The sequence below is a fragment of the Crocuta crocuta genome, unplaced genomic scaffold (assembly GCF_008692635.1).
Source record: "Crocuta crocuta isolate KB4526 unplaced genomic scaffold, BGI_CrCroc_1.0 scaffold130, whole genome shotgun sequence".
NCBI classification, from domain to species: Eukaryota; Metazoa; Chordata; class Mammalia; order Carnivora; family Hyaenidae; genus Crocuta; species Crocuta crocuta.
In genome coordinates, this window is record NW_027527920.1 from 13274237 (window position 1) to 13296075 (window position 21839).

General features: G+C 41.8%; 1 protein-coding gene across 2 annotated transcripts in view; it reads left to right on the forward strand.

Annotated features, from left to right (window-relative positions):
- The window catches only part of ANXA2 (annexin A2), a 44216-nt gene extending 22949 nt beyond the window's left edge, over positions 1–21267 (forward strand). For both annotated transcript variants that reach the window (XM_077747778.1, XM_077747785.1), the window contains exons 4-13: positions 4908–5002; positions 8013–8126; positions 11229–11319; positions 12269–12348; positions 14111–14170; positions 15743–15836; positions 16400–16495; positions 16964–17022; positions 19445–19567; positions 20908–21267. In XM_077747778.1, coding sequence (XP_077603904.1) covers positions 4908–5002; positions 8013–8126; positions 11229–11319; positions 12269–12348; positions 14111–14170; positions 15743–15836; positions 16400–16495; positions 16964–17022; positions 19445–19567; positions 20908–20967 — 872 coding nt within the window. In that variant the 3' untranslated portion in view covers positions 20968–21267. The remainder of the gene's footprint in view (positions 1–4907; positions 5003–8012; positions 8127–11228; positions 11320–12268; positions 12349–14110; positions 14171–15742; positions 15837–16399; positions 16496–16963; positions 17023–19444; positions 19568–20907) is intronic.
- Positions 21268–21839: the final 572 nt, after the last annotated feature.

The following is a 21839-nucleotide window of genomic DNA, read 5'->3' on the forward strand; positions in this document are numbered from 1 at the left end:
TGCCGCTGACCTTCCTGTTACAAAGGTGATTTCTTCTGAGGTTTGATACCCATATCTCCAGTAATCTAAGCTGAGGCATGGTTTATCCCATCACCTAGATAAGCAGGGCATCTGGGCAGTTTTCCTTCATTTTCTAACTAATCAGCCACGCCCTGAGGGCCTCCTGAGCCTTCATCAGACAAAATGAAATCCATTTTCTTTGTGCAGTCAGTGTGTCTTGGCAGATGTGAGTCAGCATCCTGTTCAGAATGGCCTCTTGGTTCCTTGCCATGGACAATAAAGACACATTTTCCATGGAATGCCAGATGTGGTGCTGACTTGGGGTTTCCACCAGCAGAGAGGAGGAGGGAACTCCAGGAGGCTGATTTAATGGTTTTGGAGTTGGCCGTTATTTTAGATTGCAAGTCTTCTTTATGTTTTAAAAAATACGGTGGATGGTTTAAGGGGCCCATGACCCCAGAGTTTCCTGCTTGAGCTCCGCTGTCAGCGGCGCCTCCCTGTGGCATCACGTGGTGCTGCAGTTTGTGCAGCCAGCTCTTCAGGGGTTCTTTCTTTCTTACCTGGCTTTTTCGGACAAAGGTAAGCGTTTCTTTGCCTGAAATTGTCATTGACCCTGTACCTCACAGAAACATTTGGTAAAAGTGACTTTAAAGTCTTATCCGTAAGCAGCATGCTGACTGCTTCATGTTGATTGACATTTAGAACAGTGACTGACCTTTCGGATGCCCCCGCTAAGGAGAGGTGGAAACATGTTTGTAGTTAGTTGATGAGTTTAGCCGACCGTTTTCATGAACGGCATAAATGCTTATGAAATTTACTGTAGTGTTTCTTTGAAAAGAAATTTTTAAAAATCAGCCTGGAACACAGAATGTAACTAAGCCACATTCTGTAGGCTCCCGTGCCCATATCACCTGAGCCTTTGCTTCAATTACTTTGACCTTCCACATAAAACACAAGAAGATGGGATGGGAAAAGAAACATTATTCAGGGTTTTTTTTTCCCTTTATGCTATTGCCCTGCCCACACAGTTTCTATTAGAACCTGGTGCTTCTGTCCAGCAAACACTTCCTTACATACTGGAACCTACGAAGTCTGAAAGTGCAAATCCAGGGGGGCGGAGCCTCATCTCCCAGGCATTTGCATCTATGTTAAATGTGTTAAATTCAAAGCTTTCCTAGTATAGTGGCACTTGCTATGCATTGTTGATGATGATTGTGCTGATGTAGGTAACTGAGTGCTCAGTCCTCATTCTTCAGCCGCATCCTGGGCAGAAATGGTGAGTGTCCGGATGACCCTTGCAGCTTCAACCTGCACTGAACTATTTTCCACAGGAATAAACTGCCTCACCAATTATGATAGCAAGTTGAGAGGAAGCAGCAGTGTTCTGAAGATAAGATGGTTAAATCCCACTGACAGAAATGTGTATTCTGGTGTTAGGACACAGGACATGCCTTAAGTGGCTTTGACTAGGCAATTGATCCTGGGCTCCATGTTTTTTTCCCCTCTTTCCAGTTCAGTTTGAAACTTGCAGACAAAAGTATGGGAGAAATAGCTTCTGTGGATGAGGTTCTAGAAGGGCTAGGAGGCATTCACTTGCAGAAATAGCTTCTATTTCTTTGTAGTTGCTGGCATTAGCGTTGTGTAATGGATCAGATTGTTCACTTGTAAGGGGTCCCAGCATGTTGCATGCTCAGCAGGCTGTTTGCTTGATAAATAATGTAGGTAAAACACATTTAGATTCCTTTAGATATCATAGCTGCTGCCACCTATGTGAGATCCAGGTCAACCACTCAGGCTCTTTACGGGGATTTCCAATAATTGGATTGAGTTCAGACTCTGTTGACTGGCTGCTTAGCTATTGTGAACAGAAAGGTAAAAAGCTGTTTCATTGACTAAGAGCGTGGGACTGCACCGTATTTTGTGCAGTGAACTCGTCAGGTGTTATTTCTTACCTGGGTTATTTGGACAACAGTAAGCCTTTCTTTCCCTGAAATTGCTGTGGTTCCTGTACCTCACAGAAGCAGTCGGTTGAAGTGACTTAAGAGTCATCTCCATAAGCAGATTACTAAAGATCTTTCCATTCCTCATGCTTATCCATCTCTTGGTGGTTCTCAAATAAAAAATCACCAGGGAGCTGGTAGAAATGGTGCTTCCTTGGTCTAAAGTCTTAGGGAGTCTTGATCAGTAGATCTGTAGTGTGGCCCAAGGGGCTCTGTGTTTAACAAGTGCTTCATGTGATTCTCATTCACGTGGGCTTAGGACCACGTTTTGACACAAACATAAATTTGGCATTTATTTCTGAGAGAGATTTTTTATGAGTCAGTGTTGTTGGTATGCATTCAGGTCAACAGCCCTAAAATTGCTTTCAGGAAATACTAGAATTGAGGTTTGAGGATAAGATTGATTTTGTTGTTTTCTAGCATTTTCAGATTTGGCTAAGAAAGTTAAGTGTAAAGCAAAAACACATTTATAAACAGTGGTTTTCCTAACATGAAATTAGAGCCATAGAATATTTAAGGAGAATGAGAAAGAACACAGGTGTATGGGTAGGCTCACAAGATTGTATCTGTTAGTGCTTTCTGGAAGCAGAACTGGGGGGTCATTGTTCGAGTGCCTTACTTGTACAGATGTAGAAACTGAGACCCAAAGAGAGCAGATGCTTACACACGTGATAGTTGGAATCTCTTTGAGCTTCAGCTTCTTCATCTACACACTAGGAAGAGGAATACCTTTCCTCACTGGGTAGTTGCAGAGAATAATAGGAGTTTGTGTTAGGATGTTTTGGAAACCAAAGAGAATTCTATAGATATAGTTTGTAATTATTATGCATATTGTGTTTTATTCTAATTAAAGTATTTTGCCATGCTAGGGATCTTTTGATGGGAAATCACTAGTTGATTCTAGATCAATGATTGGGTGTTACTCACTGTGTATGTAAAGAACCCTTTTTATGACATTATGGTGAACTTTGAAGGTGATATATAAGAAAGAAAACTTTACAGTATCCATAGTCCTGCCACTCACATGAGCACTATTAAAACTTTGGTATAGGGGCGCCTGGGTGGCTTAGTCGGTTAAGCGTCCGACTTTCACTTAGGTCATGATCTCGCGGTTCGCGGGTTCGAGCCCCGCGTCGGGCTCTGTGCTGACTGCCAGCTCAGAGCCTGGAGCCTGTTTCAGTCTGTGACTCCCTCTCTCTCTGACCCTCCCCTGCTCGCGCTGTCTCTCTCTCTCTCTCTCCTAGAAATAAAAAAAAAAAAAAAAAAAAATTTGGAAAAAAAACACTTTGGTATAAAGGTTTCTAGACATTCTCTCATGTGCACTTGCATTTTACAAAAATTGCGTTATACTGTATATATTGCTTTGCACGTGTGTTGTTTTTTCCTTCTTTTTTTTTTTTACTTAACAGTATATTATGGATATTTTTCCACATCAATTATTATTTTATGCCATCATTTTGAATGACGATAATATCCCATTGTATGGACAGAAGAACATTTATGTAATCAATCTCTTATTGAACATAGGGCTTTTTTTTCCCCTTTGTTTTTTTGATACTCTCTCCAATACTGAAATAAGTGTCTTTAAAACTGCATATCATATACAGCAATTGTATTTCTCTGTTGACATTGGTACTTTCAAAATCAGAACTAAAGTTATAGATGCTGCATTTAAGATAAGTGACCAACATTCTGGTATGAACTCACTCTGAAATGAGTATATAAATAAAAAAATAAATGTTAACTTATTTTTATACCCAGAAAATCTACCTTAATGCATTTTGATCTAACATGGTTGAGAGTTGAGGACTCCTTCTCTCAAGTGGCCCATTGCTTCTGCCTCACAGCATTATAGTTCTAACATTTCTGTTGTTTTGGGGACTCCTCTGATTTCTTTTAGGCCAGGCTCTTTGCCGTTCACATGTGACCTTTGTGGGCTTTTCTGTTCTCTCCTTCACCCAAGAATTACCTATCCAGTTATGGCAAAGACTCTTGCTTTTACTGAACAAAGTTCATAATCAGTCAGGAGGGAGGCCTTTCACTTTCTGAATTCTTAAAATCATGCTTTCTTAAGTTAAATGGCATTTTAGGAGTATTTCTGATATAAAATTGGAAACTTTCAGATACAAGAAGGCATTGCTTATCTTTGTAAATACACATGTTCCAATTAAAATAGGTACTAAAATATTTTGGTGGCACTTCGTAACTCCCAATTTAGATTTAATTTAGATTAAAACACTTATTCTTTTTAATAAAGTTATAAAATTGATTATTAAAATTGCCTATTGAAGATTAAAAGCAGTGGAACATTTATTTTCCTTAAAAAACAATTTAGTCTTCAATAAGTATGATTGTATTAATCAATTATGCTATTAAAATACAACTGCCATATTAAATCTGACTCATTTGTCATGACAGTTTCTATAATTATAAAAATTATACCTAGCTGCTTATATAGCTGTAATCCTGCAATAAATATAAATAATTGTCTCTATTAATTCAGTTCACAGTTACTGTCTATTAAATCTCCAGTTAAATGGCAATTTGGGGACCTTCATTTAAAATCCTCCTAAATCTTTGTTGTTCCATCTGACTGCCAAAGCCCCACAAACACACCTCCTACAGTTGATTCCAGAAACCAATTTATGAATAAAATAGGTTTTTTTTTTTATGCAGATATTCAAAAGGTCCATTTAGGCTTGAGGTCTGAGGCTGTCAGGATAAAAATTGGGTAAACACATTGGGTGGAGGGTACTGACAAAAAGAACAAATCTTGATGTCTTGGCATTTTAGTCTGGAAAACAGTATATAAATTTCAATTTGAAAAAACTGCTTAAAACCTTCAGTGTAAGCCCAGAGGACTAAAGCACATGGGTTTTTAACTGCTCACAACTTGTATCTCCGTAGGTGTGGATGAGGTCACCATCGTCAACATTCTGACCAACCGCAGCAATGAACAGAGACAGGATATTGCCTTTGCCTACCAGAGAAGGACCAAAAAGGTATAAGCAATTTCAGGGATGGAGGATATGCCCTGTTCAATTTCGTTTCCTCAGCCATTGCTTTTTCTTTTTATGGATTCTGGCTCATCCCAGCAAGAGCCTTCCAGAACTCTTGAATATCCAAGGTTTTCCTCTTACGTCCTTGTAAGAGCCATCACTCACACACTTCATGGCCCCTGGAATGCTTGGAGCTTAACCATAAAGACTATGCCCTCCTCCAACCAGAGTGTGGAGGGAGCAGTGCTGGAAACAGAAAGTTAAGAGGGACTAGGGAGCATCAATAACAGGTATCATTTCTAGAATGTTTGCTTTGTGCCAGGCATGTAGTTCTCTACATGTAGCAACTCATTTCATCTTCATGACTTCTGCTAGCTCTTGATAAGATGTTTCTAATTTAATATTAGGACCCTAGACTTCACTTAATATTGATCCTGATAGGCTATCCTTACTCTTAAAAAATGTACTTGAATTCTTAAGAGCTTTGTAGCAAATGGGCTTAGTTAGTAGTTCATCTGGTCTACGAGGCTATCCTCAACATGCCATGTTCCTACTATTTAAAGAGCTTTGTGCACTTTTTCCCTTGCTTGTGCACTAGTGGTTAAGGAACAACCCAGCATTTGTTCATCCTTTATTTTGTTGCGGTGTTAGGAAATTTTATTTTTAAGGACGGGATGTTTTATTTTTAACTTCTTGCTATTAAAAGCTTTTGATTTATTCTTGGACAGTGCAGTAAGCGTGGCTTCCTGCAGCTCCTGTTTGACTTAACGGCTTTCACTCGTAGCCACAGTGGAGGTGAGATGGAAGAATTCTGGAAAAGACATTTCTTTTCTTGGGGTTGACGTGGCCACCAGGGTTCTGAGAGTTGCAGGTCAAGGCCTTCTATAGATCCAACCACCACCTACTCAAGCAATTGGAAAGGACATAAATAGGAAAGAATCTGGCTTCTATCATCTCATGTGCATTAAAATTCTTTTTCCAACTAGACTTATGTAGTGAGGCTAGAGGGGAGTGCTTTATTTCCCCAATTTTCTAAAAGGATCTGGGAGCTGGTAGGCCTGAGTTCCAGGTGGAGCTGAAGCCTCACGTCTTTGGATAGTGTGCCTGTAATTGCTTCTTCATTTGTCACTTACAGAGTGGGGTGTTGGAACATACTTGGATGTGTACACATAAGTGTATACAGAAACAGAGAAGCCTGGGTCTTGATTTCAAATTAGATAGATGGAGAACAAAGCCCTCACATATTATGTTGGAAGGAAAATGTTACCAGAATCATGTTAGGGTTCATTGATTGCACAGGCTTTGTGTGTGATGGGGACAGGTCACTGTTTTACTGATTTGTGATGTCTCTCAGTCTTGGACTAAGGAAAAGTGTGTGGAGAAAGAAACATAAATACTTGAGATAATTTCCGAAGGAGATTTTGGAAGCAGGACCTTATTGTTTTGAATGAGTTGTTTGCATAATCAAGGAGAAAGCCCTGTATTATAGAGTATGTTAAGAGTATGGGCTGAGGCTGCCTACGTCATGAGCTTTGAAGAGCATGGGCAGAGCTAATAGAAACGGAGAGGAGCTGGGGAAGACTCTTGGTCTTCTGGGTGTTTGGTTTTTTTTTCATGTTTAAGCAGATGCCAGATTTCTCCATATAAGGAATGGTACTGTTTTGTTAACCAAACTTTTCTGGGGTATCTGTTACATACAAAGCCCTGTGCTAGATAGACATTGTGAGAAACAGGAAGTTGAGCTCCAACAGGAGTTTATAACAGAAGTGGAAGAAGTCCGTAGGTACCCAAATGCTATTTGAGGTTTCAACAGAGAATGAATGGGTTGAGGGGTGTCAAGTATAGGCCAAGTTTGGAATTCCCTAACCTCAAATTTTCCACATTGGAAAATTGGTGCTATAACTGGCAGAGGTTGCTTTTCAAGTCCCTTTCTAGGTACCGTGCGTTACTAGGAGACTGGGAATCAGAAAAGCGTAGGTGTTGGAAAGGGTGGGCCAAGTGATTGCCGAGATCCATCTCAGTTCTCACCACCTATAAATGGTTTGAGAAGATTCTGCCTGAAGCTGACTGCACATCATCTTGTGGCACCTGCAGGGACTTCTAGGTGCCCATCATTATAGATACCATGGGGTGCTGCTGACAAGCAGGGGAGAAAGAAAGAAGGGAGAAAATAAGAGGGAAAATGTGAAAAGAAAGGAAAATAATTACAGTGGGAGAGTTCAGGCATCACTCAATACTCATGCTGTGTAGGAAGTTTAATCGTCAAGGAAGCAGCTATAAAAGACACATTGAATTGGGGTATTTGTCTGCATGCATGGGTGCTGACTCAGACCTCTGACTTGAAATCTACATTAATTGTGACAGAGGAAACCGTGGGAGAGAGCACAGAGCAGGGAAGTCAAGGGGATGAAAGGCGGACTTCAGTCTCCCATCGGCTCTGTCAGCTCTGCCCTAGTTTGGTATGGACAAATAGATGTTCTCTCAGTCCTGGATGAAGTGTTTTGCATAGGAAAGCTTTATGATCCAACTTCCACCCATGGTGGGGGCTCTGGTTCCTTTGGAGACTTTTAGGAGTCACCTCAGGTGCAGCCGCAGAAACATCTTTTACAAGGGGCTCCCTATTCTAACCACCTCCTTCTTAGCAGAGGCCTTGACCTTGGGAAGTGCCTTGTCTTCTATGAGTGGCTATCACTTGCAAGGCTGTTATAAAGTGCCCTCACCCTCCTAGCTTTCTGAGAAATTGCACACTGCTCTGGTTTCCTTTTAATGGCTGGGAGAAGATGGCTCAGTCAGCTTGGATGTTAAGGGATTTTGCAGAGCAAAGTCTGTTTCTGACATCTGAATCCACTGAGGGGAATGCAGTTGAGGGACAGTTTGGTCTGAGATCCCAGAGTGGCTAAGGAATCACAACTTGTCTTACAAACATATCCCACTTTTGTTTTATTCACCAGTTTTAAAGGGAACATTGGTTACCAATGTTTTTTTTCCCATGTTCTTACCCGTTTTCCTGAAGGAACTTGCATCAGCACTGAAGTCAGCCTTGTCCGGCCACCTGGAGACTGTGATTTTGGGCCTCTTGAAAACACCTGCTCAGTATGATGCTTCTGAGCTGAAAGCCTCCATGAAGGTAAACATGTGTGAGATGTAATCTCTGTCAAATCTGCCATTAATATTTGTGAATTACAGCTTTCTAAGTATAATTAGGTGATTTTCAGTTTTGTTGGATTCTCATTTGGAACCATTTTTTTTTAATGAACTGAAGCTATAAGTCTCAGGATTTGTACCAAAAATATTTCAATTACTTTTTTTTTAAGACTGTAAAGAAATTTCATGATGCTGAGAAGCCAGTTACCAGCTGCTACTGCTTGGCACCTGGGCAATTGGAATTACCATTTGGAAAAAGTACTTCCTTGATTACACTTCCTCCTTAAAAAGAGATTTTTGATATTGAGGCAAAAGTAAAACTCAAAGCTTTTGTTAAGCGAAGCTTGCAAATTCTGCCTGTTGTTCTCTTGGGTGTTTCTTTTTCTGACCTTCTGTCAGTCTCGCTATTTGATTCAAATTCAGGCAAAAATTAGAACATCTCAGTGCATATAAAGGGTGATTCCAGATTGTGAATGGTACCTGTGTTTTGTTCAAAGTATTGTAGCACAGATTAGCCCTTTTGCTTGCTTTTTGCTTTTGCAAAGTTATTTGGAATTTTCAGTTACATTAAATAGTAAAAATTCCAGATTAGGAACTCCCTGAACTTTGTGCATACCCTAAATCATTAAGTATTATATAAATGTAATAGATGCACAAACATAAAGGCATTTTACAGCAAAACATAATCCCTTTTATTTATAGTGTGTTCCTGTAACACTTTGAATAATCTGATACTGCCCTCTGCTGATAAAACTGGGTAAAGCCTCCAGAGTATAGGGGAATGCTCTAGCTATCATTTTTTATTTTAAGTCTGAGTGCGTTTTCTGTGATGCCCCGTTCCTGAATTATGAAAAGACCAAGCTGTAAGCCTGTCACCATAGCCGATGTCACGGTTCATGTCATCTCTTTCCCCAGAGAGCACCTTGAGAGTGAGGCTGCTTCTCACACCAGGCACTTCCATTGCCCAGGACTTGATAGCTCAGGACTGCTGAAAGATTTGTTAGGAAATCTCTTTCTTCCTTCATTTCTCCAGCCTAGTTCAATCTGTGCTCAGTTCATGTGAGCTGACTTGCTCTGAGTTTCCTAAGTAGGCTATATTGTAGAGAAGGTAGAATTACAAATGGTAAAATGTCACCAACATTTAATGATCCTGCTTGATAAAAAGAACACTCTTGAAAACCAAATCTTGGGTTTATTGGAGTCATCTGGCCATCATCACTTCAGATCAGTTTATCGTATTTTCGTCAAAAATCTATTTAGTTGTAATTTGTACAGTTTTACTAGTATTGATGACTAGGTATTAGTGACTTGAAATGGACCTGTTCAAGCTGTCCGTCACCATTGTAATCTCTGTAATTGGGCCCAATGAAAGGTGCTTTGAGGACTAAATCTTTGACCTGGTGCCAGCTCTTCCATTAGCTATCACAGTTGAGTACCCTTCTGAAATCCATAAAGCTCGAAGTGACATTAACTGAACTATGCTTTAAAAAAATCTGTTTTGACTTCTGGCAATACCAGTGGCAATATTAGCCATATGTTACGGTAGAAGTTGCCCTTGTGATGGGAATTGTGGACAATCTGTGGAAAGCTTGGGCCAAGTTTTGGAAATGGCCAAGGTCACCTTTGAATAGAGACAAAATCACTATTAGAATTCCCAGATATTAACACTGGCATATCAGCGATGGAAGAAGCTATCTTATATTGATATACCTGTTTTACATTTCAACAGTGTAAGGATATATCATTTCTTCCAATACATGAATTATTTTTAGACTATATTTTTATCATCTCAAGATTGAAAGACTCCCTAAATATCTGAAGACACTCAGTAGTCATTCTATAACATTTGTGTAGAATGTTGTGTAGACCTTTTGCTAAGACAGAAAGAAAGTTTGGCTTTGGTCGAACCTCTACAAACCATGATTAAAAACTCTGGAAGTAGAGGCATTTGCTCATTGATTAGATTACAAATAAAATTCAAAATTAACCATTAACCTGAGGTTTAGCTTATATTATGTGAACCACTTTTCAGGGGCATATAAACTCTAATAAGTTTAATTAATAGCTGACACACTTTTCATGTGGATAAGTAAGTTTCTTATTGTATTAACACCTTATAATTGATTTACATTTTAAACAGTTGTAATTCTACTTAGTTCAAAGTAATATTTCCATATTCGGAAAGACAAGTATTAGAGAATCCTGATTATTAAATCTTGACTTTGATCATGAGGCCAGCTTTGAAATACATGTTTCATTGAGTCCTTTCAAGCTATCTGGCACGTTCAAAAGTGTATATATTAAATTTGAATACATCACCCATCAAATTCTTATTCCTTAATAAAGTGTTGGTGTCGAGGTTTATTTGGCACTTCATTATTTCCTTTTGCTTCCCTAAAATGCCTGAAGAGTGCATAGTAATCAAGCAAAAATGGAAGTACAAGAATGAAATTTTTAACATTAACCCAATTTTACATTTCAAAGAGGTGAAGCTAAAAATTTTATCTTATCTGTACCTTTCCCTGGTCAAAGACTTACTCCATTCCAGTGGTGCTGTCTGCAAAGGACAGCAAACTCTCTTTCTTCCTTTATTTTAAATTACTGAGCAGAATTGTTTAATAAAGAAGAATTTTCCATCTATTAAAATAATTTGAAAAATAAAGAAAATTAGGAAGAAGAAAAAGCTACTCATTTTGTAAAGGCATCACCAAAAAGGAAACCACTTTTAACGTTTTGGTATATTCCATTACTGTCTCTTCCCATTTGATATATATATGTATTTTTAACATTCATACATATCTATCTATCTAACTATCTCTCTGTATCTATCTATATTTTTAAAATAGTTGAGCTCTGACATGTCACTTATACCATTTTTTATTCTGGTGAAGCCTTTTTTAAAGAAATAGAAAGTAACATTATGTTGTGCTGAGAAATACAGTACAGATCCCCTCGGTAGGGGTGTGGAAAGGGGCATGCTAACTGACCCAGTCTCCATGTTTGCAATTTACCTGATTGAGATCAGAGAAGTAGGCTAATGGCCCAGAGGAAGTTCCCTGCTGATTTCTGTGCTCCTGGTTCACAGGGGCTAGGGACTGATGAGGACTCTCTCATTGAGATCATCTGCTCAAGGACCAACCAAGAGCTTCAGGAAATTAACAGAGTCTACAAGGAAAGTGAGTAGCCCAGTTCTGTGATGCGGCTTGTCAGCCCAATTTCTGTAACCCTGTCATGGCTACCTGGGGTAGTGCTGGGGACAGGATGCCTGTAGTACATATGCAGAAATGCCATCTGGACCATCCAGGGGTTTGCCAGTGTCCAGATCCCTCTCTTCTACCTTCCTGTGGCCTGGGCTTTGGTTATTATATTCTGCCAGAACTTCTATAAAAGGATAGGCAGAAGGGAAAGGAGAGAAAACAATTTTTTTCTTGTAAGGGTCTGGTGGGGGAAGTAGAAAGCAGTGTATGTAGATTTAATGTATTGGGTGCTTTCCAGTCTCTGCTTAAGAGGTTCCCAACTCTGGATAGTGGATAATTATTGCACGAGGCATGTGGATCTCTGTGCACCAAGCACTACGGGAGGCAGTGGCTAGAATAAATGATGCAGCTTACATGTGTATTTGTTACTGGGTTTCAATATAGAAGCTATTTTGAATAATAAAATACAGATTCATTCAAAAGTACTATTTAATCTTACAAGTTTTTGCCATTGTGCATTTGCTCATTCAGTGCATAACAAAGCACAGGTTTGTGTGTGTGTGTGCGTGTGTGTGTGTGTGTGTGTGTGTAGCCCTCCAAATCTTTCCTTTTCAAAGTCATTATTCCTAGTCAAGGAGTTTGGGAACCAGTATTTTAGGTACAAAAGAGGTCACTGATCAAAGGTGAGCTTGAGAATGCCTGATTTGATCCAGCCTGGTCTATCTCCTGTCACTGATAATAACATTTAGCTCTGATTTTATGAGGCTAAAAATCATTTTCGACCATCTGCCCTCATTTGAGTGGATACATCCATGATGCCACAGCTGTTTCTGCTTCTCAGAGGCTTAGTGGGGCAGGGGGCAGTTAGGGTGGGTGGCTGTCTGGCTGCACAGTCAGGAAGCATAAAACCAGATGTGTTGTTTTACAGTGTACAAGACCGATCTGGAGAAGGACATCATTTCTGACACATCTGGTGACTTCCGCAAGCTGATGGTTGCCCTTGCAAAGGTTGGTTTCCAGTTTATTTCTTTGTCCTTGTTTCCTCCCAAGGCAAGTCACATCCCGCATTTTATACCTGGGAGCGAATTAACTCAATCCTCTGTGCCTGCATCAGAAATCCCAGCTGCATTTCTGACAGTGGGTTTGCACTGTCACTGCAGAGATGTCATTTTTGTATAATAGGATTTCTTATCCTGAGAAACCTCATGGTCAAGTGGACTTTGGGGCCAGAGGAGGAATAGGCAGCTCTCAAGTCCTGGCCTGGACTATGTGGCAGCCCTCGCTGCATGACTTGGGGAAGGTCACTTTGCCTCTATCTGTAGCCGCATAGGACCCCATGGGAAGTGACCCTCTTGTTTTCCTTTCATTCTCTGCTCTCACGTCGTCTGAGAGGATTTGCCCAGGTAGTCCTTTGCCTGGAGAGGGGGTCTTTTTTATTTTTTAATGATAACACATATGTGGATGCAAGGCATTTCCCTCTGAGTCTGAGTCCTGACCGGTGTGCAAGTTAAGGCCTATGTTCATGAGGAGGGAAGAGAAATTACTTTCTCCGGGAACCTTATGCCCACTCACATCTCCATTACTGTGACAACTCCATACAGGCCTCACCGTGGGCCACCACCCACCCATCTTTTGAAGCTCCCTTCAGTATTTCACTCCCTTGATCCAACCCATTTCTGCTTCATCAAATCCAGACTCTCCACTGCCTTTAAAAGTTCCCTGTATCCAGGGTGGCTTGGTTGGTTTTAAGTGTTAGACCTCAGCTCAGGTCATGATCTCATGGTTTGTGAGTTCGAGCCCCGCATTGAGTTCCCTGCTGTCAGCACAGAGCCCGCTTTGGATCCTCTGTCTCCCCTGTCTCTCTGCCCCGTCCCTGCTTGCAGTCACTCTCTCAGACAGAAACACTAAAAAAACCAAATAAAAGTTCCCTATATTCTGCCTCTCCCTAACGTAACCTTCCCTCTAGGATTCCCCCTGCCTCCCTTCCCCTGTAGTTGGGTGGCACCTCACTGACCTGTGGCCATGCTCAGCCTCTCCCTGTGCTGTTGCTCCCATGAGGAATGGCTTTCTCCCCCTCCGCGTCACTAGCCTCATTTGACACATCCTTCAGTGTTCACCTCAGCGCTATCCCATTGTCCGCAGACTTTGCTGACTGTGCTGTTAGCTTTCTCCCTTCTTTTGCATTTCGTATCTCCTAAGCCATGGATTACCGTGTTGTTTTATCTTTGTTTCATGCTTTTTTTCCATTGGGATTGTAAGCTCTCTGAGGGAAGGAACTAAAAGATCATTAGCTTTTTTTTTCTTTTGGAGGTAGAGGAAATTCTATAAAGTGCCTATCCCAGGAGGGGAGGTTGATGATGGTGAGGTACCCTCCCCCACCCACTTCACTACCTCAGTTATTGTACCAATCCTTGGTCTTGTCTGGACTTCAAAGTGAAGAGAAAAAACATTTTTTAATGTTTATTTATTTATTACTGAGAGAGAGAGCATAAGCAGGTGAGGGGCAGAGAGAGAGGGAGACACAGAATCCAAAGCATGCTCCAGGCTCTGAGCTGTCAGTGCAGAGCCTGATGTGGGACTTGAACCCACAGACTCTGAGAACATGACCTGAGTCACCCAGGCACCCCAAGTCCGGAAAAATTTTAAGTGTGTGTTTGTTCAGTAAATTAAATAATGGCTTACATGAGTTGGGGAGAAGATAATCATTTGCAACTTTAAAATATACGAAAAGAAACCTGTTTGATGTTCTTTATTTTGTTTGCTTTCATAGGGTAGAAGAGCAGAGGATGGCTCCGTCATTGATTATGAACTGATTGACCAAGATGCCCGGGTAAGAGCTTCTTGGTTTGAGTTTGTTTTCTAGCAAATCTCTAGACAGTCTATATAGCAATCATCGATCCTATGTAACAGTTTACCTCCAAATTTAGTGGCTTCCAATGACAAACACTTAACATCTCTCAGTGTCTTTGGGACAGAACTGGGGAGTGGCTCAGCTGGGTGGTTCTGGCTCAGGACCTCTCATGAGGCTGGGCGAAAATGTGGAGCAGGGCTGCATCATCTGAGGGCCTGACAGCATCAGGAGGACCTCCTTTCAAGACTGCCCATCCACAGGACTGTTGGCGGGAGGCCTTAGTATTTCTCTGCATGGGCCTCTCTGAGGGCTTGCTCCAGTGTCCTCACAGCCTGGCAGCTGGCTTTCTCCAGATCCAAGAGTGATCCAAGAGAGAAAGCAAGGAGGAAGCCAAATGCTTATTATCACCTGTCAGGAGTCACACAGTGTCGCTTCTGTTATACCCTTCGTTAGAAGTGGGTCATTGTGTGTAGCCTGTAGTTAGTGTAAAGAGAAGTAGCCACCACTTTTGGGAGGGAGGAAGGTCAAAGAGTTTGTGGGCTTCATTTTCACTTTCTGGGAACAGTAGTTATTATAAGATATTCCCTCTTGATGCTGGTATTAATTACAGGATCAATACCTGACTCACATATGCTTGTTTAGGCTTTGCTTGTATAGAAGTACCAAATTTTGCAGGGTGTGCTAAGGCTGTATGCACTGGCTCCATAAACAACATGGCAGAGTGGAAGAAAATGGTGGAGGCATAGCCAGGGACAGGAAGGCTTATTGCCTTTGTGGTGAGGGAAAAGGGGAGGGAAGCAGAGACCCTGTCTGGTTGAATAACACTTTTCAATGTTCTAGTCTCAGAATCACCAAGAATTGTTTGTTAAGATGATTCACATCACTGTGAACTGCATGCCTTTCTCAGAGGGTCAACAGCTATCTCAAAGCATTTTATAAGAGCTGCAGAACAAAATTAATTTAAATTCATTTTAGTTTTAAAATTCTGTATGTTTCACACAGCACTGTCAGCAGGAGTTAGAGAAGGTTTTTAAATAAAGCAGTAGAAGTTCGGTTTTACAACCCCCAGATGGTGGGTGATCACTTAAAGAGTACCTTAACCTCGAATGAATCTTTCTTCCTTTCTCCTTGCCATTCTTAGCATAACTTGTAGCCCCTAAATTTTCCAGAAACTAAAAATGAGACTTCCTCAGTCTCTGAGAAGCATGCGTGTGGGTACCTGATCTGTAACTGTCTTCAGCAGACAACCGTTAGCTTATTTGCTATCAAAAGTATCAAAGGAAGGAGGGCTAGATGTGCTTATGAACATTTGCTTGTCCTTCTGTATAGGAATAGAAGCTCTTGGTTCTTCCTTTGGCATTTAAGGAAATCAATCTGTCAGCACCCACCTCACAAACAATCTAATATTACATTGCTGCCCGTGTCTTCAGTGCAACTATTCTTTCTCAGTTGGCATTTTCAGTGTATAGGTTTTGGGTTTTTTTCATGACATTTTTTTATGACCTTACTCTGGATCATGTAGTCAACCTTCGTGGTTGGTTGTGTTTGTAGGATCTCTATGATGCCGGAGTGAAGAGGAAAGGAACTGATGTGCCCAAGTGGATCAGCATCATGACTGAGCGGAGCGTGTGTCACCTCCAGAAAGGTGGGTGCTGTGCTGAGGAGGTCATAGAGCCTCAGGATGGTCCTCTCAGCCAGGCCTGCTGGGTCTGCCAGAACAAAGTTCACTTTCTGCTTTGCACCCCATAATCTCACCCATTTTCCATCACGAACTCCATTGGCCCTTCTCTTCCATTGTGGATCCTTCTTTTTCCTAAATATTTTCCATGTATGGTGCTTTACCTTGCTATCCCTTCTTGTCTAGGAACATTTTGTCTTGCCATATTTGTTGAAGTAAGTAGACTTTCCTGGGCACTATGTACTATTTCTTATTGCTTCCAAATAGAATAGGCTCCACTCAGAGCTGACGAAGTTCAAAATATGTAGTCTGGTCAGTGCCATATAGGACAGTACCATTCAGCACAGCTGTCCCAGGTCATCTGGTGCAGTGTCAGCTCTGGTCCATCATGGCAACCCCTAACCTTCTTAGATGCTGTGATCATCCTCATCTGTTTGTTTATTTTTATCATGGTGCATAACCATGTGGGCAATCATTGACAGCTTTGATTAGCAGCTCTGTAATAGTAATTATTTTTTGCTTTTCCTTAGTGTTTGATAGGTACAAGAGCTACAGCCCTTATGACATGCTGGAGAGCATCAAGAAGGAGGTCAAAGGAGACCTGGAAAATGCTTTCCTGAACCTGGGTGAGCAAGTGTGGCCCTCTACTCCCATCCATAGTAGAACTCAGCTTTCAGTAAACTGTGCCACAGCAGAAGTAACAAGTAGCCATCCTGTTAATTCAAGTGTGTGCGGGAAGTGTGGCTCCTTTACATGACTTGGGTAGTTGAATAATCTTCACTGTAATTTAAGATATGAAACTGAGGGAGACTTACGTTGGTAGAGTGAGAAGTTGCCCAGGAAGAATAAAATAACAAGAAAAAGGGCCCTTTGGGGAGACTTCCATATCCACTTGGGTTTCTGTGGCCCTCAAGTTCCCCTGGTTTAAAATCACTGTGGAGCAGAGCTTCAGAGGATCCAGGTTTTCCCTTAGCATTTCCCATTTTGCAGCCCATTCCTGTTACATTAGGTCATCTTATTTGTAGCCCACGGTCAGGGCCTTACCCCTCCCTGGTGAGGAGAGGACTAGCTGACCCCCTTTCTTCTCTCCGCAGTCCAGTGCATTCAGAACAAGCCCCTGTATTTTGCTGACCGGCTGTATGACTCCATGAAGGTAAGGGCAGCTGGCTGAGAGGCCTGTATTTGCATAGTGGGCTTTTCTTCTTTTGTGCCCCGAACTAAGTCTCCTTGGCTAGTGGCTGGTGGAAGGGACACCGCTGTCTGGGTGCAGGAATGTACTAGTCAGCTGTGGTTGTATTTGACAGGTGAGAGAACCACATGTCAGTCTTCTCTGTCTCTGTCTCCCACTTACTTGAACATGTGTTTGTGTGCAGGTAGGAAAGAAAGTGCCAGATGGTAATCATGTCTGACTCTTGCTCAGACTTCTCAGCGATGGCCTTCCATTACCCCCGAGTAAAGATGGGCAAGGAAGGGAGAGATTATTATTATTTTTTAAATTTTTATAGTTTATTTATTTTTGAGACAGAGAGAGACAGAACATGAGTGGGGAAGGGGCAGAGAGAGAGGGAGACACAGAATCTGAAACAGGGTCCAGGCTCTGAGCTAGCTGTCAGCACAGAGCCTGATGCAGGGCTTGAACCCACCAACTGTGAGATCATGACCTGAGCCGAAGTTGGATGCTTAACCGACTTAGCCACCTAGGCGCCCCTAAACTTCCCATTTTAAACAAACAACTAATTCATTCATTCATTAACCGTATGCATGGGCTTATTTCTGACTCTCTGTTCCATTGATATACATGTTAGTTTTTATGCCAATATGTTATTGTTTTGATTACTATAGCTTTGCAATTTAGTTTGAAATAAAAAAGTGTGATGCCTTCTGATGGGGAAACAAAAGCAAGAGAAATGTAGCTTAAATTAGGTCTCCTTACAGCTTGCAGCCCACTGACAGATACCTGAAACATGCAGAGCGTGACCTTAAGGAACTCATGGCTGTCTAAGTGCCTTACTGTTTGTTTTATTAAAAACTATAAGTAGCTGTATGTTAGCAGCGGCTAGCCCCTCAAGGTCCTAAAAGCTTTGCTTTCAAATTCCTTAGAAACTTTACTTTATCTCTATCTTCTCTCCCTTCAAAAATTTATTTTTTTTAATTTTTAAAAAAATTTTAAAAAAATCATTTATTGTCCAGTTGGTTTCCATATAACATCCAGTGCTCATCCCAACAAGTGCCCTCCTCCATGCCTATCACCCCCCTCCCCCTGTCCCCTACCACCATCAGCCCTCAGCTTGTTCTTGGCATTCAAGAGTCTCTCATGGTTTGCCTCCCTCCCTCTCCCCCACTATTTTTCCCCTTTTTCTCCCCCATGGTCCTCCGTTAAGTTCCTCCTAATCCTCCCATACGTGGAAACATATGGTATCTGTCCTTCTCTGCCTGACTTATTTCGCTCAGCATAACACCCTAAAGGTCCATCCATGTTGCTACCCATGGCCAGATTTCATTCTTTCTCATTGCCATGTAGTATTCCATCGTATAGATAAACCACATCTTCTTGATCGATTCATCAGTTGATGGACACTTAGGCTCTTTCCATGTTTTGGCTATTGTTGAGAGTGCTGCTATGAATATTGAGGTACTTGTGCCCCTATGCATCAGCACTCCTGTATCCCTTGGGTAAATTCCTAGCAGTGCTACTGCTGGGTCATAGGGGAGTTCTATTGTGAATTTTTTAAGGAACCTCCACACTGTTTTACAGAGGGGCTGTACCAGCTTACATTCCCACCAACAGTGTAGGAGGGTGCGGAAAGGAGAGATTATTCAGCAACCTACTGTACAGGAGACATTGTACTACTTCATCTTAAATCATTACCAAAAAGCCCATGTGGCTTGTGTCATTTTCTTAATAGATCAGAAGATTGGAGCTCAGAAACTTTAGCCTGAAGTTACATAGCCAGGTTTGAACTTAGGTCAGTCCGACTCTAATGGTGACCCCGCAACTGACTCTTGGGTGGACTGTCTCTTCCCAAAATCCCATCCCATTTTCCACACCTCAGATGTCCCTTGTGCTTTCCAGCTTCCTGGCCCTCCCACTCCTTCCTGTGTACCCCCTGTCCACACCGCCTCTCCCCTCCTCGGGTTCTGGGTCAAATATGACCTGTCCTCAGTGCCTCTTGTCTGAGACTCTGAAAATAAATTCTGTGGTCTTTATTGTTTATACCATTCACAGTGGCACAGAGCCACAGTGAAAACATGGTGGCCTGTGTTCTCTAAGCCCCGAGAGCCAGGAACTGTTTGTTATAAATGTAAACTCTCACACTTCTTAAACTGAACGAATACAGTAGTTAGTGCTTTGTACACGTTTACTGAATGCACAGAGTGGGAGTTTGTGGTGATTTCATTCTGGAGTGTTTGAAATTCCAAGATGCTCATTTTTCTTAAAGGAGTTAAGTTCATTGTTACCTTTGCACTTTCTTAAAGGGCAGCCTCAAGAACCCAGATGAGCTCCATGTGTAAGAAAACTTACTTGATTCATGTTGTCAGTGAATTGTAACTTGGAACATGAACTTGACTTTCAGGGCAAGGGGACTCGCGATAAAGTCCTGATTAGAATCATGGTCTCTCGCAGTGAAGTGGACATGTTGAAAATTAGGTCTGAATTCAAGAGGAAGTACGGCAAGTCCCTGTACTACTGCATCCAGGTAAGCCCCACGGTGACGTGTTGGCCCTGCCTGGCCGTCCTCAAGGTCCTGGAGCCCCGGGCTGGTGGCCTGTCAGAATAATGACAGAATGGTGGTTTTCTAATTCACTGGGGAAGAGATGCTAGTCCTCAGGTATCAGGGGTTTATTTAGAAAGTGCCATTAATGATTTGTCCTAGAATCTTATAGAGACAGGCAAATATTTTACACTTCCCACACCTGCCATTCTACAGTGATAATTGGTGTTCATGAGGATGATCCTGCAAGACTTGCTGACATCCTCCTGAAGAGCCTGAGATCAATTAGATTTTACATTTTATTATGCACTTGACCCTTGAACCACACAGGTTTGAACTGCACTGGTTGAAAATCAATAGGTCTTTTTTGATAAATATAGTGCAGTGTGTAAAATGTATTTTCCTTCTGATTTTCTTAATATTTCAGTTTCTCAAGAATACAGTATATAATGCATATAACATACAAATGTGTGTTAAATGACTTTTCATGTTACAGGTATGGCTTCTGGTCAATGGTAGGCTATTACTTAAGTTCTGGGGGGAGTCAAAAGTTACGTGTAGATTTTTGTCGAGGGGGGTTGCTGGGGCCCCTCACCCTGGCCTTGTTCAAGGGTCACCTGTTTCCATTTTTTGAAAGTTCTCAGTGATAGGCCTGGCAACATTTGGTTACTCAGAACTTTCATCTCTCCCATCCATTTAGTCTCTCTATTTTGGAGAGAGAGAGCATTCATATGCAAGGAGTAGCTCCCCGCACAGCTACTGGTGTGTCCTTCAGACAGGCATAGCAGCCCCGCCTTTCCAAGAGATCCTGAAAATATCAAAGGCATGTCCGTGGTTACTAATGATGAATTCTGAGGTGGGTTTGGTGGGCCCACGTTTATTAGGGCACGTGTTTAAAGTTTAAGGACCAGTGAGCCCATTAGTAATCATTTCCTCACTTCACTAGCTTATTCCCACATGACCCTGTGAATCCTGGAAACCCTACGGCAAGGCAGGAAAGTACCTCGTCTTCTCTGGAAGCACGAGGGCCAGAAAGAAAAGCGGTGGAGCTTACAGGACCTTGCAGTAGGAGCAAGCTGGGTTCTGTGGGTCTGGTTCCGTGCTGTGTTCATCCCCAGCAACTCCGTTCTCTCCACCCTTCTGGTGATCATGTCCCTCGAAGGGCCGCCCCTCGTTCCAGATCCCCTGAGGGCAGGTCCCGCAGAGCCTTGTCTTTGCTGCTGCTCTGGGAGGTTCTCTCTGCGTTGAGCCTGCTTGTACGTTATTGCAGAGTCTGGGTCTTTTTTCTGATACTGAATTTCTTTTTTCTCCTTGGCCGTTTATAGCAAGACACGAAGGGCGACTACCAGAAAGCGCTGCTGTACCTGTGTGGTGGGGATGACTGAGCCCACGACAGCATGAGCGCCAGGATCGGTGTTCCTTTGTTTCCAGCTAACAGTTCTAGAAAATAGCTTGTGATTAACAGTCCCCTTATGCCCATCCCTGCGAGGATGATGTTAGCATTGCCCCTTCCCCATCTTTATTTCAGTTGCCTAAGCATTGCCTGCTTCTCATGTCTAGTCTCTTTAGCCAAAGAAATGAACATTCCAAGGAGTTGGAAGTGAAGTCTATGATGTGAAACACTTTGCCTCTTGTGTACTGTGTCATAAACAGATGAATAAACTGAATTTTTACTTTATAAACAAGTACTTTGTGGACCTTGCTTTCAACTTAATTGTTTAGAAATCAAACACGCGTAGGAAAAAATAAAATAAAAAATAAAAATCAAACATGCGTCAGGGCTGTATTGCTCAGCTGGTAAAGCTGTCCGCTAGAGGAATAAAGCTCTGGGACTCAGCTGTCTGATGTGGTAGCCACTATCCAGATGTGGCGATTTACGTTTAAACTTATGTAAATGAAACACGATTAAAAATTCACTTCCTCAGTCACACTACCCACATTTCAAGTGCTCAATATCCACATGTGGTTAGCAGCCTGTGTATTGGAGAGCATGGGCAGAGAACATTTCTGTTATAGTGGAAAAATTCTACTGAGCAGTTCTTCATGCCCAGGGGATGATAGTACCTATGGAGGAAAACTTCTGTCTGCTCATCTTACTGCAGGTAAATTATGTGAAAACAAATAATCAGTGATGGCCTCAAACTGGGAAGAGGAGTGGGGTGGCATGGTGGGCTCTATTTAGCAAATAATTGCAAATATATCTAAAGCCATTCGACTTAGAGAAATAAATAACATTCTATCCTAACCTCAAGGACTC